Genomic DNA, 16,991 nt, shown 5'->3' on the forward strand with positions numbered 1-16,991 from the left:
AGCAACCGGAGGAACCGCTTCCAAGGCGGCTGCCTCATGACTTTCGGCCTCAGCCCTCCGCATCCTCGGTCGGTGGCAGGCTCTCCCGCTTTTGCGACATTTGGCTGCCACAGGTCAAAGACCGGTGGGTAGCAGACATTTTGTCTCACGGGTACAGGATAGAATTCAGTTCTCGTCCTCCGCCTCGGTTCTTCAGAACCTCCCCACATCCCGACCGAGCGGATGCCCTTCTGCAGGCGGTGTGCTCACTAAAAGCAGAAGGAGTGGTGATCCCTGTTCCTCTGCAGGAACAAGGGCAAGGTTTTTACTCCAATCTCTTCGTGGTTCCAAAAAAGGACGGCTCGTTCCGTCCTGTTCTGGACCTAAAGCTGCTCAACAAGCATGTGAACGCCAGGCGGTTCCGGATGGAATCCCTCCGCTCTGTCATTGCCTCAATGTCTCAAGGAGATTTCCTTGCATCAATAGACATCAAAGATGCTTATCTCCACGTGCCGATTGCTACAGAGCACCAACGTTTCCTACGTTTCGTGATAGGAGACGACCATCTCCAGTTCGTAGCTCTGCCATTTGGTCTGGCGACAGCCCCACGGGTTTTCACCAAGGTCATGGCGGCAGTGGTAGCAGTCTTGCATTCTCAGGGTCATTCGGTGATCCCTTACTTAGACGATCTACTTGTCAAAGCACCCTCTCAAGAGGCATGCCAACACAGCCTGAATGTTGCGCTGGAGACTCTCCAGACTTTCGGGTGGATCATCAACTTTTCAAAGTCAAACCTGGCACCGACTCAATCACTAACGTATCTTGGCATGGAGTTTCATACTCTCTCAGCGATAGTGAAGCTTCCGCTGGACAAGCAGCGGTCTCTACAGACAGGGGTGCAGTCTCTCCTTCAGGGTCAGTCGCACCCCTTAAGGCGCCTCATGCACTTCCTAGGGAAGATGGTGGCAGCAATGGAGGCAGTCCCGTTCGCGCAGTTTCATCTGCGTCCACTTCAATGGGACATTCTCCGCCAGTGGGACGGGAAGACAACTTCCCTAGACAGGAAAGTCTCCCTTTCTCAGACGGCCAAGGATTCTCTGCTATGGTGGCTCCTTCCCACCTCATTAACGCAGGGAAGATCATTCCTGCCCCCATCCTGGGCAGTGGTCACGACAGACGCGAGTCTGTCAGGGTGGGGAGCAGTTTTTCTCCACCACAGGGCTCAAGGGACGTGGACTCAGCAGGAGTCCACCCTTCAGATCAATGTTCTGGAAATCAGGGCAGTGTATCTTGCCCTATTAGCCTTCCAGCAGTGGCTGGAAGGAAAGCAGATCCGAATTCAGTCGGACAACTCCACAGCGGTGGCATACATCAACCACCAAGGAGGGACACGCAGTCGGCAAGCCTTCCAGGAAGTCAGGCGAATTCTCATGTGGGTAGAGGAAAGAGCTTCCACCATATCAGCAGTTCACATCCCGGGCGTAGAAAACTGGGAAGCAGACTTCCTCAGTCGCCAGGGCATGGACGCAGGGGAATGGTCCCTTCACCCGGACGTGTTTCAGGAAATCTGCCGCCGCTGGGGGGTGCCGGACGTCGACCTAATGGCGTCTCGGCACAACAACAAGGTCCCGACCTTCATAGCGCGGTCTCGCGATCAAAGAGCTCTGGCGGCAGACGCCTTAGTGCAAGATTGGTCGCAGTTCCGGCTCCCTTATGTGTTTCCACCTCTGGCACTCTTGCCCAGAGTGTTACGCAAGATCAGATCCGATTGCAGCCGCGTCATACTCGTCGCCCCAGACTGGCCGAGGAGGTTGTGGTACCCGGATCTGTGGCATCTCACGGTCGGCCAACCGTGGGCACTACCAGACCATCCAGACTTACTGTCCCAAGGGCCGTTTTTCCATCGGAATTCTGCGGCCCTGAACCTGACTGTGTGGCCATTGAGTCCTGGATCCTAGCGTCTTCAGGATTATCCCAAGGGGTCGTTGCCACCATGAGACAGGCTAGGAAGTCCACTTCTGCTAAGATCTACCACAGAACGTGGAAGATTTTCTTATCCTGGTGCTCTGCACAAGGAGTATCTCCCTGGCCATTCGCGTTACCTGTCTTTCTTTCCTTCCTACAATCTGGGTTGGAAAAGGGCTTGTCGCTCGGCTCCCTTAACCCCTTAACGACCGCGGGCAGTAAAATTACGTCCTAAATGACATAATCTTACTGCCCGCGGTCCTCCGGCGGCAGCATGCCGCGATCGGCACACATCTCAGCTGATTTTCACAGCTGAGATGTGTGCCTGCTAGGCACGAGCAGAATCGTTATCTGCTCGTGCCGATTAACCCCTTATATGGCGCTGTCAATACATGACAGCGCCATTATAAGCGCGATTGCGGTAAGCATTTACTTACCACCCGAAACCGGAAGTCACGTGACGCGATCACGTGACTCCCGATAGTTGTCATGGTAGCACAGGGTCATGTGATGACTCCTGTACTACACATGACTTGGTTTCACTTTCGCTGTGCCCGGGGCACAGCAAAAGAGAAAGACAGCGTATCTGCTGTTTACAGCCTTGTGGCTGTGATCAGCAGATACTGCAGAGCGATCGGAATGTTGATCGCAATAGGCCCCTAGGGGGACTAGTAAAATAAAAAAAAAAAGTTAAAAAATAAGTTTTAAAAAATTAAAAAAAAACAAAAAAACCTAAAAGTTCAAATCACCCCCCATTCGCCCCATTGAAAATTAAAGGGTTAAAAAAATAAAAAATATACACACATTTGGTATCGCCGCGTTCAGAAACGCCCGATCTATCAAAATATAAAATCAATTAATCTGATCAGTAAACGGCGTAGCGGCAAAAAAATTCCAAACGCCAAAACGACGTTTTTTTGTCGCCACAACTTTTGCGCAAAATGCAATAAGAGGCGATCAAAACGTAGCATCTGCGCAAAAATGGTACCGTTAAAAACGTCAGCTCGAGACGCAAAAAATAAGCCGTCATTGAGCCTAAGATCCCGAAAAATGAGAACGCTACGGGTCACGGAATATGGCGTAAAACGTGCGCCACTTTTTTCGGACAAACTTCCGATTTTTTTTTAACCCCTTATATAAAAGTAAACCTATACATGTTTGGTGTCTACGAACTCGCACTGACCTGAGGCATCACACCCACACATCAGTTTTACCATATAGTGAACACAGTGAATAAAATATCTCAAAAACCATAGTGCTATCGCACTTTTTTTGCTATTTTTCAGCATTTGGAATTTTTTTGCCATTTTCTAGTACACAATATGGTAAAACTGATGGTTTCATTTAAAAGTACAGCTCGTTCCGCAAAAAATGAGCCCTCACATGACCATATTGACTGAAAAATAAAAAAGTTACGTCTCTCAGAAAAAGAATGGCGAAAAAAAAAAACGGAAAGCGAAAAATCGGCCGGTCGTGAAAGGGTTAAAGGGCAAGTCTCGGCACTATCCGTGTTTTTTCAGAAGCGTCTAGCACGACTTTCTCAGGTGCGCACGTTCCTGCAGGGGGTTTGTCATATCGTACCTCCGTACAGGCGGCCGTTAGATCCGTGGGATCTAAACAAGGTCCTTGTTACTCTCCAGAAGCCGCCCTTCGAGCCTCTGAGGGATGTGTCACTTTCTCGACTCTCACAGAAAGTGGCCTTTCTGGTAGCGGTCACGTCTCTTCGGAGAGTGTCTGAACTAGCAGCGCTGTCATCCAAAGCTCCTTTCCTGGTGTTCCACCAGGACAAGGTAGTGCTGCGTCCCATTCAGGAGTTTCTCCCTAAGGTGGTATCCTCTTTTCATCTTAATCAGGATATCTCTTTGCCTTCCTTTTATCCGCATGCAGTTCATCGGTATGAAAAGGATTTACATTTGTTGGATCTGGTGAGAGCACTCAGAATCTACATTTCCCGCACGGCGCCCCTGCGCCGCTCGGATGCACTCTTTGTCCTTGTCGCTGGTAAGCGCAAAGGGTCGCAGGCTTCCAAAGCCACCCTGGCTCGATGGATCAAAGAACCAATTCTTGAAGCCTACCGTTCTGCTGGGCTTCCGGTTCCATCAGGGCTGAAGGCCCATTCTACCAGAGCCGTGGGTGCGTCCTGGGCATTACGACACCAGGCTACGGCTCAACAGGTGTGCCAGGCAGCTACCTGGTCGAGTCTGCACACTTTCACCAAACATTATCAGGTGCATACCTATGCTTCGGCGGACGCCAGCCTAGGTAGAAGAGTCCTGCAGGCGGCAGTTGCCTCCCCGTAGGGGAGGGCTGTCTTTGCAGCTCTAACATGAGGTATTTCTTTACCCACCCAGGGACAGCTTTTGGACGTCCCAATCGTCTGGGTCTCCCAATGGAGCGCCGAAGAAGAAGGGAATTTTGTTACTTACCGTAAATTCCTTTTCTTCTAGCTCCTATTGGGAGACCCAGCACCCGCCCTGTTGTCCTTCGGGATTTTTGGTTGTTTTTCGGGTACACATGTTGTTCATGTTGAATGGTTTTCAGTTCTCCGATGTTACTTCGGAGTGAATTTGTTTAAACCAGTTCTTGGCTTTCCTCCTTCTTGCTTTTGCACTAAAACTGGTGAGCCAGTGATCCCACTGGGGGTGTATAGCCAGAAGGGGAGGGGCCTTACACTTTTTAGTGTAATGCTTTGTGTGGCCTCCGGAGGCAGTGCTATACACCCAATCGTCTGGGTCTCCCAATAGGAGCTAGAAGAAAAGGAATTTACGGTAAGTAACAAAATTCCCTTCATTGTCTGACATGAGTGCTGTGTGATACATTCTGGTCTTGCCTCAGGTATCGCAGCGAGATGTCGAGCTACATCATCGACACGAAGAGGTTCAGAAGCTCCAGACAAGTCTATGGGAGGCGGAGGAGAGGGCAGTGAGTGCCGAGAGTCTGTACAACTCCTCCAATAGCAGTATGGAGCTTTACCGCAGCAAGTACCAGGCCTGTGTGACCCGCGCCGGAGAGCTAGAGACCAGTCTCGGTAAGATGGAAGACGAGGTTCAAGAGATGAAAGAAGAGGTAATAATAACTGGACTTATAGACAGTCACTGGTAGAGGATCAAGCACAGGGGGGCATATATTAATGTATATTCCTTCAAGTCTAATCAGTATTGGTCCCACATCTGCATCTAACACAGAGGAGATAGAGTTTTTATAGTGCAAACTAGTACAAAAGACTTTTATTAAGACATAAAGGTGAACATCCATTAAAAGCATATAAAATATATACCAGGACCAAGCCCTATATACAGATCACTTAGGGGTTTAGAATATACAGAACATTATGAATGCCTCTCCCAAATGAAGAATTGACACCAAACACTTTGAAACGTACGTCGGGCGTTTTTATGAGGTTAATTCCTGTGACCAGCCCCTATTTTTGATCTTACCATCACTGTCGGTAGATAGTATATTTGCAAGCAGTATCAGGTAATAATATCTACCGACCGTGATGGTAAGATCAAAAGTAGCGGCTGGTCACAGCAATAAACCTCAGAAAAACGCCCGATATACGTTTCGAAGTGTTTGGTGTCAATTCTTCATTTGGGAGAGGCATTCATAATGTTCTGTATATTCTAAACCCCTAAGTGATCTGTATATAGGGCTTGGTCCTGGTATATATTTTATATGCTTTTAATGGATGTTCACCTTATGTCTTAATAAAATCTTTTGTACTAGTTTGCACTCTAAAAACTCTATGTCTTCTCTTTATATACTATGATTTTGAGTTTGTGCTGTATGTGGGGATTCTGCAGAATCCATATCCACAATAACAATCGTATGGTGTTATGGAGATTTCTCTGACGCCTCATTGGGAGGACACTAAGTAGATGCAAAAGTATAGCCCCTCCTCTGCAGTAAACACCCCCTGGCCGGGCCAGGCAAGCTCAGTTTTAGCTTAGTGTCTGTAGGAGGCACTTCCTTTCAAGGTTTGTTATTTTTTGAGGGCGACTGTTTCCTTTTGGGACCGATCTCCCACTACCATTAACGGGCGGTAACGTGGAGTGTCGCCTCCACGTACCCCCTCCTGCGACGCTGGATCCTGGGCTGGACGACGGGTTCCACAGACACCGATTTTCCAAAGCCCAGGGTAGAGGCCTGTGACCCTATAGCCCAATTCCTCAGCCCGTCTTTGCAGGCTCTGAGTTGAATATGGCACCAATTCCTCAGCCCCTCTTTGCAGGCTCTGAGTTGAATATGGCACCGGTGTGACCGGACACAGCAAGCTGACTCTGCTATTTTCACTGCCTGGACTGAAGCAGTGTTTTAAGGTGAGAAAGCATTGTTGACCTTAGGGAGATCAACATATCCACTGCGGAGACACCATCACGTGTTTCTCAACGCAGTGATTCTAGAGCATTGCCCCCTGGGAAGTATGCAAATAAGAAAGCCGCGGAGACACCATCACGTGTTTCTCAACGCCGGCAGGAAACTAGCCAGGTCTTTCACCGGGAAGGAACAACCACGGGAAGGGCAGTCTCCAGTCAAGGAGACCACCTATACCAAACATGGTATCAATCCACAGACAGCCATTTCGGGGTATTTGCCCCTCATCAGTGTGGAGTAGGAATCTGGCTAGTGGGGGCAATGCCTAGTAAAAGACTACTTAAGCAAGCATTGTTGACCTTAGGGAGATCAACATATCCACTGCAGAGACACCATCACGTGTTTCTCAACGCAGTGATTCTAGAGCATTGCCCCCTGGGAAGTATGCAAATAAGAAAGCCGCAGAGACACCATCACGTGTTTCTCAGCGCTGGCAGGAAACTAGCCAGGTCTTTCACCGGGAAGGAACAACCACGGGAAGGGCAGTCTCCAGTCAAGGAGACCACCTATACCAAACATGGTATCCATCCACAGACAGCCGTTTCGGGGTATTTGCCCCTCATCAGTGTGGAGTAGGAATCTGGCTAGTGGGAGCATTGCCTAGTAAAAGACTATGTGAAAGACCTGGCTAGTTTCCTGCCGGCGTTGAGAAACACGTGATGGTGTCTCCGCGGCTTTCTTATTTGCATACTTCCCAGGGGGCAATGCTCTAGAATCACTGCGTTGAGAAACACGTGATGGTGTCTCCGCAGTGGATATGTTGATCTCCCTAAGGTCAACAATGCTTGCTTAAGTAGTCTTATACTAGGCATTGCCCCCACTAGCCAGATTCCTACTCCACACTGATGAGGGGCAAATACCCCGAAACGGCTGTCTGTGGATGGATACCATGTTTGGTATAGGTGGTCTCCTTGACTGGAGACTGCCCTTCCCGTGGTTGTTCCTTCCCGGTGAAAGACCTGGCTAGTTTCCTGCCGGCGTTGAGAAACACGTGATGGTGTCTCCGCCGCTTTCTTATTTGTATTTTTAAGGTGAGATTCCCCCCTGACTGGTTCCCAGACAAAGGGAGAAAAGATGCTGCAGGGAAGGCTCCCAGGACATTTACAGTATTTATTATGAGAAAGTCCCTTGCTGAGTGCAAGGAAGAGAGAAGGATCCTGAACACACAGTGATAACTTTTCTCTAGCTTGCTGGCTGGAGGAGGGGGGAAGTCACTCCTGTTTGCAGAAAGTCCTGCAGATAATTTCCTGGTGGCAGGGGGAGGGCCCAGGGCTCAGGGACTCAGCTGTTTATTTGCTCTGTTTATTTGCTCTAGCAGAAAGCCGGCTGATAATCACCAGTGTCAAGCTGTGTGCTGACTGGAGGGAGAGGGAGGAAAACTATCAGAAGCTCCCTTCCCGCCGTTTTTTACTACCCACAGCAGGGGGGGCACACTGACTTTTTCTTCCCGCTCTTTTAGCACTAAGCCCCGCCCCCCCCGCGGCCGCGATAAGCCCCGGCTCCCCCCCAGGAAAGCGTGCGAAGATCTCCATAGAGCTTAATCCTTCCTGAGGACAGAGCTGATTCTGGTGAGGTGCTTGCTATCAATTGGTAGCCCTGCTGAGCATTGCTCCCCCTCCTGGCATACTCCTATTAGGAACATGCACAATTCTAAGGGCACTAAGAGTGCTAAGGCCCACATAGTCTATTATTCAGCCTGCACTGCCTGCCATGCTGAGCTACCACGTAAACACACCTCTTCTCTCTGTGAGTCCTGTGCCCCTATAGCCCCCCAAGACCCCCCTGCCACCACCGCCGCCACCGTCATCCCAGAGTCTAGGGCTCCCAGCCCACCGGAAAGGGCACAGTTTCTGTCCCAATCTATGGAAAAACTGTCACAGAACCTGGTGCTGGCTATGCAATGTTGTCCTCCACACCCTTCTGGGTCCCTGGACGGAACGCAGCCTGAGGATACCCCTATGGAGGATCCTTCTGAGGTAATCCAGGCACATGCTTCACCGGTTGCAGGGATCAGAAAAAGAGCACACGGCCGGGTGTCTCCAGCGGGCTCTCCCTCGGGAGCACACAGAGCAGGCTCTCCCACACGCTCCACTGCTTCTGAAGAGCTGGAGGAGGGAGAATGCTGTTTGTACCAGGAGGATTCCTTGGTTTCACCCTCCCCAGATGATCAAACTGCAATAGACTGCCTTATAGCAGCAATAGACTGCCTTATAGCAGCAGTCAACCAAACTCTGCATGTGGAGGATCCCCCATCCACTACCACTGACCATGTGGTCTCCTTTAAGAGGGCAAGGAAACCCCAAAAGGTTTTCGCTGATCACCCAGAGTTTCAGGATATCCTCACAAAGCAAAGGGAGAAGCCTGACAGGCGCTTCGGTAACCGAAAACTCATGCAGTCCCGGTACCCTTTTGCCTCAACTGCCCCTAAGGGCTGGGCCGATCCGCCCTTCGTCGACCCCCCGGTCTCCCGCCTTACCACAAAGACGCTCCTTTCTTTACCCGATGGTTCCTCCATCAAGGACCCGACAGACAGGTGGAGCACCTCACCCGCTCTGCTTATGAGGCTGCGGATTCCTCCCTCTCGCCCTCCTTTGCCGCTGTGTGGGTCGCAAAGGCGATCTCAGTCTGGGCAGAATCCCTTAACACTTCACTTGAGGAATCCCAGTTCACTCATACCTTCACAGAGGTAACAGCTCAAATTGCCGCTGCGGCGGAGTACCTCATGCAGGCCTCCATGGACGCTGCTACCTGCGCAGCGTTTGCCGCCTCAAATACCATAGCCATCCATAGAGCTCTCTGGCTCCGACAATGGCGAGCGGACTCTGCCTCCAAGAAGTCTCTCACGGGCCTTCCCTTTTTTCCAGACCGATTGTTTGGCGAACGTCTGGACAAGCTCATTTCTGACGCCACGGGAGGAAAGAGTACCTCCCTCCCCCAGCTGAAGTCCAGGACGTCCTTCACCAGACATCCACAGTCCTCGTTCCGCTCCTTTCGGAACTCATTTGGTTGGTCGACATCCCGTGCTGTCCAGCCGCGGACTACGCAGGGACCGAACTTTTCAGCTCTCCCCGAAACCTACTTCGTCATGGCAGCCTAGACCGAAACAGTCCAGGACTAGGGAGACTCGGCCACAACGTTTTCCCCCCTCATGACTCCTTCGGCACCCCGGAAGACACACTCATTGTAGGAGGTCGACTGCGGCTCTTTCATCACATCTGGGCTGCCGCCTCAGACGACAAATGGGTGCGAGACCTTGTGTCTTCCGGTTACCACATAGAATTTCGGACCCGACCCCCGAGTCTGTTCTTTCTCTCAAATCCCCCAAAGACTCGAAAACGACGCAAAGCTTTTTTTTCTCAGCAATCCACTCGCTCCAAACAGCAGGAGTGATAATACCTGTCCCAGACGACGAGAAGTTCGGGGGTTTTTATTCCATCCTCTTTGTGGTCCCCAAAAAGGATGGGTCAGTTCGACCCATCCTGGACCTCAAACACCTGAACAAACATGTGCACGTACGGAGATTCAGAATGGAGTTCCTAAGGTCCATTATTGCATCCATGGTCGAAGGGGAATTCCTCGCCTCCATAGACATCAAGGATGCGTACCTGCACATAGCCATCACCCCAGATCACCAAAAGTTCCTCCGCTTCGCAATTCAGGACTCCCACTTTCAATTCGTAGCTCTACCCTTCAGCCTTGCCACCGCACCAAGGGTCTTCACCAAAGTCATGGCGGCCGCCATGAGCGTCCTTCACGCCAGGGGAGTAGTCGTTCTCCCTTACTTGGACGACCTCCTCATCAAGGCCCCCTCCTTCCGCGACTGCTCAACCAGCGTACAGATCACTGTGGACACCCTATCCCGCTTAGAGTGGCTAGTGAATCTGGAGAAATCATCCCCGATCCCATCACGATCCATCCACCTTCCTGGGCATGTCCCTGGACACCCGTCGGGGCTTGATCCTTCTCCCTCAGGACAAGGTGATCGCTCTTTAACGAGCGGTACGCTGCCTTCTACGTCCTCCGTCTCGCTCCATTTGATTCAGCATGAAAGTGCTTGGCAGGATGGTGGCAGCTATGGAAGCAGTACCCTTTGCTCAACTGCATCTCCGCCCACTGCAGCTAGCCCTTCTAGCGGCCTGGGACAAGAGCCCCTTCTCCCTGGACAGACATCTTCACCTGACGCCTTCAGTCAGGTACGCACTCCGCTGGTGGCTTCGGTCCTCATCCCTATCGAAGGGGAGATCTTTTCTCCCAGTGAACTGGCTGGTCCTGACCACGGACGCCAGCCTCCTAGGCTGGGGAGCAGTGTAACGGCACCACACTGCTTAAGGACGTTGGACGCCCCAGCAGTCTCCCTACCCATAAACACCCTGGAACTCCGCGCGATCTTCCTCGCGCTCAGAGCGTTCTGCCCTCTGCTAGCGGGTCGTCAGATTCGAGTCCAATCGGACAATGCGACAGCTGTAGCCTATATCAATCGCCAAGAGGTATACCTGCAGCAAGGCAGCTTATCTCGAGGCCCACAGGATCCTCAGCTGGGCCAAATCGACAGGGTCAGTGATATCAGCGGTACACATACCCGGAGTAGAGAACTGGGCAGCAGACTTCTAAGTCGCCAAGGCCTGTCCGCCGGAGAGTGCTCTCTCCACCCAGAAGTGTTCCTACACATCTGCACTCGCTGGGGTACACCAGACGTGGATCTAATGGCCTCAAGGTTGAACGCAAAGGTACCCGCGTTCATAGCCAGGTCACGCGACCCGCAGTCCATTGACGCGGATCCTCTAGTCTGCTCCTGGCTCCACTTCCGCCTGCCTTACATATTTCCACCCCTACCTCTGCTGCCGCGGGTAATCAGGAAAATCAAAGCAGAGGGAGTCCCGGTGATACTGATAGCACCGGACTGGCCCAGGCGCGCCTGGTACGCCGAATTAGTACAAATGCTCATAGACGTACCGTGGCGCCTTCCAGACATCCCAGACTTGCTGACACAAGGGCCCATTTCCCATCAGAACTCCAGAGCCCTGAAGCTGATGACATGGCCATTGAGACCTGGGTATTAACAAGAGCAGGATTCTCCCCCACCATGATCAGCGCCCAAAAGCCTGCTTCATCCCGCATTTACCACCGTACGTGGAAAATCTTCCTTTCATGGTGCAGGGAAACTAACGTCCAGCCTCTGCCTCTGGCCATCCCCAGAATTCTCGATTTTCTGCAGGTTGGCTCTCAGTTCCCTTAAAGGGCAGGTCTCAGCGCTCTCAATCTTCTACCAATGCCGCCTGGCTCAAAAAACGCAGGTCAAGACCTTCCTCCAGGGCGTTTCCCATCTAGTTCCCCCGTACAAATGGCCGCTGGAACCATGGGACCTCAATCTCGTTCTGGACGGTCTCCAGATGTCCCCCTTTGAACCTCTCAAGGAATCCTCCCTTGCTTTTCTGTCCTGGAAGGTAACATTCCTGGAGGCAATTTCTTTCCATCAGACGGGTTTCGGAGCTAGCAGCACTCTTTTGCCGCGAGCCTTTTCTGATCTTTCACCAGGACAAGGTGGTTCTGCGCCCCCTTCCAGATTTTCTTCCAAAGGTTCCTACCCCGTTTCATTTGAACGAGGATGTTTTCTTCGGCGCTCCATTGGGAGACCCAGACGATTGGGTGTATAGCACTGCCCTCCGGAGGCCACACAAAGCAATTACACTAAAAAGTGTAAGGCCCCTCCCCTTCTGGCTATACACCCCCAGTGGGATCACTGGCTCACCAGTTTTCTGCTTTGTGCGAAGGAGGTCAGACATCCACGCATAGCTCCACTGTTTAGTCAGCAGTAGCTGCTGACTCTATCGGATGGAAGAAAAGAGAGCCCATATAGGGCCCCCAGCATGCTCCCTTCTCACCCCACTTGCGGTTTGTAAGGTTGAGGTACCCATTGCGGGTACGGAGGCTGGAGCCCACATGCTGCTTTCCTTCCCCATCCCCCTGAGGGGCTCTGTGGAAGTGGGATCTTACCGGCCCCCGAACCCTGAGGCCGAGCTCCATCCACAGACCCAGAGACCCTGCTGGAGGAGCTGAGTACAGTCAGGGACAAGGCCCTGCAACGTTCAGGTACTCTGTGTCCCCGCACAGACAGGCCACGCACACTCCAGGCTTGCTGGGTGTGCTAGTGCGCCGGGGGCACTAGCGCTGCGCGCTCGGGTTAGAGTCACTGCAGCTTAGCTGAGTGATTTTTTGTCTTGGGAACTACCGCGCCGGCCGCTCCGGGAGCGGCGGCGCCGCTGGGACTTGTAGTGCGCCGGGGACTCGCGCTGCCCGCGCTTTTACGGCGGCAGCGCTCATAAATCTAGTCCCCGGCTTTTGCGGCCTAGTTACGGTTCGTTCCCGCCCCCACCCTGTCAATCAGGGAAAGGGAGAGACGCTGTGCAATAGGCAGCGCCGAGGGCTGGAGCCTTATTTACATGCTCCAGCCCTCTCACTGGGCACAGTGGGGACGCAAGTTTCCCGCTCTTGGTCTCAACACGCCCAGGGCCCGCCCCTCTCCACAGGACGCCGGCAGCCATTCCTGCATGCAGTCTGGCTGGAGAACGGACACAGGCTCTGGGGGACTCAGACAAGGGACTCTGGCGACCACACACCCGCGTTTATGCGGGCGGTAAGCTGCACATAAGTGCTGGCCCCACTAGTGCCACAGTGTTATTTGGTGCATTTTTTCTCTGTACCATATATATTTATATTGCACTGTACAGTCGCTTCTTGGCTTATACCCTCATTGCTCTGAGGAGACAACAACATGTCATCCGCAAAACGTAAGGGTGCCAAGGCACAGGCGGTACGCACTGCTTGTGCCGCATGTGGGGCTAATCTACCGGCAGGTTCCAATGACCCCCATTGTGTGCAATGTTCAATCCCTGTGCCACTTCGTCAGCCAGAGTCTATGGTAGTAGTGGCCCAGGCAGAGACGCCTGTGAACCCTGCCCCGGTGACGGGGACAGAATTTGCAGTTTTTGCTGATAAGATGTCTGTGACTATGACAAAAATCCTGGAAACCTTGCAGTCCAGGCCAGTTTCTCAGACCATGGACACTGCTGTGTCTATGCTCCCCGGTCCCCCTCAGTTGGAACTAATCCGTACTTCAAGGGGGTCCCAGGCATCACAGGCTGAAGACTCTGACTCGGATGACAGTCCCAGGCAGCCTAAGGATAAGCGTTTCTCCAAACGTCTTAAGGATACACGTTATCCCTTTCCCCCTGACGTGGTCAAACGCTGGACCCAGTGTCCAAAGGTGGACCCCCCAATCTCCAGGCTTGCGGCTAGGTCCTTAGTTGCAGTGGAAGATGGGGCTTCACTTAAAGATGCCAATGACAGACAGATGGACCTTTGGTTAAAGTCTGTCTATGAAGCTATCGGCGCGTCGTTTGCTCCAGCATTCGCGGCCGTGTGGGCACTCCAAGCTATTTCAGCTGGCCTGGCACAAGTGGACTCTATCATACGTCCAGCAGTGCCGCGAGTAGCGTCCCTGACTTCGCAAATGTCTGCGTTTGCGACTTACGCTATCAACGCTGTCCTGGACTCTACGAGCCGTACCTCAATGGCGTCTGCCAACTCTGTGGTTTTGCGCAGAGCCTTGTGGTTAAAGGAATGGAAAGCAGATTCTGCTTCCAAGAAATGTTTAACCAGCTTGCCACTATCTGGAGACAGACTGTTTGGTGAGCAATTGGCTGAGATCATTAAACAGTCCAAGGGTAAGGACTCCTCCTTACCCCAGCCCAGATCGAGCAAACCTCAACAGAGGAAGTGGCAGTCGAGGTTTCGGTCCTTTCGAGGCTCCAGCAAGACCCAATTCTCCTCGTCCAAAGGGACTCAGAAGGAGCAAAGGAGCTCAGATTCCTGGCGGGCTCATTCACGCCCCAAGAAAACAACCGGAGGAACCGCTTCCAAGGCGGCTGCCTCATGACTTTCGGCCTCATCCCTCCGCATCCTCGGTCGGTGGCAGGCTCTCCCGCTTTTGCGACATTTGGCTGCCACAGGTCAAAGACCGGTGGGTAGCAGACATTTTGTCTCACGGGTACAGGATAGAATTCAGTTCTCATCCTCCGCCTCGGTTCTTCAGAACCTCCCCACATCCCGACCGAGCAAATGCCCTTCTGCAGGCGGTGTGCTCACTAAGAGCAGAAGGAGTGGTGATCCCTGTTCCTCTGCAGGAACAAGGGCAAGGTTTTTACTCCAATCTCTTCGTGGTTCCAAAAAAGGACGGCTCGTTCCGTCCTGTTCTGGACCTAAAGCTGCTCAACAAGCATGTGAACGCCAGGCGGTTCCGGATGGAATCCCTCCGCTCTGTCATTGCCTCAATGTCTCAAGGAGATTTCCTTGCATCAATAGACACAAAGATGCTTATCTCCACGTGCCGATTGCTACAGAGCACCAACGTTTCCTACGTTTCGTGATAGGAGACGACCATCTCCAGTTCGTAGCTCTGCCATTTGGTCTGGCGACAGCCCCACGGGTTTTCACCAAGGTCATGGCGGCAGTGGTAGCAGTCTTGCATTCTCAGGGACACTCGGTGATCCCTTACTTGGACGATCTACTTGTCAAAGCACCCTCTCAAGAGGCATGCCAACACAGCCTGAATGTTGCGCTGGAGACTCTCCAGACTTTCGGGTGGATCATCAACTTTCAAAGTCAAACCTGGCACCGACTCAATCACTAACGTATCTTGGCATGGAGTTTCATACTCTCTCAGCGATAGTGAAGCTTCCGCTGGACAAGCAGCGGTCACTACAGACAGGGGTGCAGTCTCTCCTTCAGGGTCAGTCGCACCCCTTAAGGCGCCTCATGCACTTCCTAGGGAAGATGGTGGCAGCAATGGAGGCAGTCCCGTTCGCGCAGTTTCATCTGCGTCCACTTCAATGGGACATTCTCCGCCAATGGGACGGGAAGACAACTTCCCTAGACAGGAAAGTCTCCCTTTCTCAGACGGCCAAGGATTCTCTGCTATGGTGGCTTCTTCCCACCTCATTATCGCAGGGAAGATCATTCCTGCCCCCATCCTGGGCAGTGGTCACGACAGACGCGAGTCTGTCAGGGTGGGGAGCAGTTTTTCTCCACCACAGGGCTCAAGGGACGTGGACTCAGCAGGAATCCACCCTTCAGATCAATGTTCTGGAGATCAGGGCAGTGTATCTTGCCCTATTAGCCTTCCAGCAGTGGCTGGAAGGAAAACAGATCCGAATTCAGTCGGACAACTCCACAGCGGTGGCATACATCAACCACCAAGGAGGGACACGCAGTCGGCAAGCCTTCCAGGAAGTCAGGCGGATTCTGATGTGGGTAGAGGAAAGAGCATCCACCATATCAGCAGTTCACATCCCGGGCGTAGAAAACTGGGAAGCAGACTTCCTCAGTCGCCAGGGCATGGACGCAGGGGAATGGTCCCTTCACCCGGACGTGTTTCAGGAAATCTGCCGCCGCTGGGGTGTGCCGGACGTCGACCTAATGGCGTCTCGGCACAACAACAAGGTCCCGACCTTCATAGCGCGGTCTCGCGATCAAAGAGCTCTGGCGGCAGACGCCTTAGTGCAAGATTGGTCGCAGTTCCGGCTCCCTTATGTGTTTCCACCTCTGGCACTCTTGCCCAGAGTGTTACGCAAGATCAGATCCGATTGCGGCCGCGTCATACTCGTCGCCCCAGACTGGCCGAGGAGGTCGTGGTACCCGGATCTGTGGCATCTCACGGTCGGCCAACCGTGGGCACTACCAGACCGTCCAGACTTACTGTCCCAAGGGCCGTTTTTCCATCGGAATTCTGCGGCCCTGAACCTGACTGTGTGGCCATTGAGTCCTGGATCCTAGCGTCTTCAGGATTATCCCAAGGGGTCGTGGCCACCATGAGACAGGCTAGGAAGTCCACTTCTGCTAAGATCTACCACAGAACGTGGAAGATTTTCTTATCCTGGTGCTCTGCACAAGGAGTATCTCCCTGGCCATTCGCGTTACCTGTTTTTCTTTCCTTCCTGCAATCTGGGTTGGAAAAGGGCTTGTCGCTCGGCTCCCTTAAAGGGCAAGTCTCGGCACTATCCGTGTTTTTTCAGAAACGTCTAGCACGACTTTCTCAGGTGCGCACGTTCCTGCAGGGGGTTTGTCATATCGTACCTCCGTACAGGCGGCCGTTAGATCCGTGGGATCTAAACAAGGTCCTTGTTGCTCTCCAGAAGCCGCCCTTCGAGCCTCTGAGGGATGTGTCACTTTCTCGACTCTCACAGAAAGTGGCCTTTCTGGTAGCGGTCACGTCTCTTCGGAGAGTGTCCGAACTAGCAGCGCTGTCATCCAAGGCTCCTTTCCTGGTGTTCCACCAGGACAAGGTAGTGCTGCGCCCCATTCAGGAGTTTCTCCCTAAGGTGGTATCCTCTTTTCATCTTAATCAGGATATCTCCTTGCCTTCCTTTTATCCGCATGCAGTTCATCGGTATGAAAAGGATTTACATTTGTTGGATCTGGTGAGAGCACTCAGAATCTACATTTCCCGCACGGCGCCCCTGCGCCGCTCGGATGCACTCTTTTGTCCTTGTCGCTTGTAAGCGCAAAGGGTCGCAGGCTTCCAAAGCCACCCTGGCTCGATGGATCAAAGAACCAATTCTTGAAGCCTACCGTTCTGCTGGGCTTCCGGTTCCATCAGGGCTGAAGGCCCACTCTAC

General features: G+C 52.6%; 1 protein-coding gene across 1 annotated transcript in view; it reads left to right on the forward strand.

The window, feature by feature from the left end:
* The window catches only part of PMFBP1 (polyamine modulated factor 1 binding protein 1), a 166,617-nt gene that overhangs the window by 107,763 nt on the left and 41,863 nt on the right, over positions 1–16,991 (forward strand). Inside the window, exon 23 of the mRNA XM_075326032.1 lies at positions 4,780–5,010. Within this exon, the coding sequence (XP_075182147.1) occupies positions 4,780–5,010 (231 nt within the window). The remainder of the gene's footprint in view (positions 1–4,779; positions 5,011–16,991) is intronic.

The sequence above is a fragment of the Anomaloglossus baeobatrachus genome, chromosome 10 (genome assembly GCF_048569485.1).
Source record: "Anomaloglossus baeobatrachus isolate aAnoBae1 chromosome 10, aAnoBae1.hap1, whole genome shotgun sequence".
NCBI lineage: Eukaryota > Metazoa > Chordata > Amphibia > Anura > Aromobatidae > Anomaloglossus > Anomaloglossus baeobatrachus.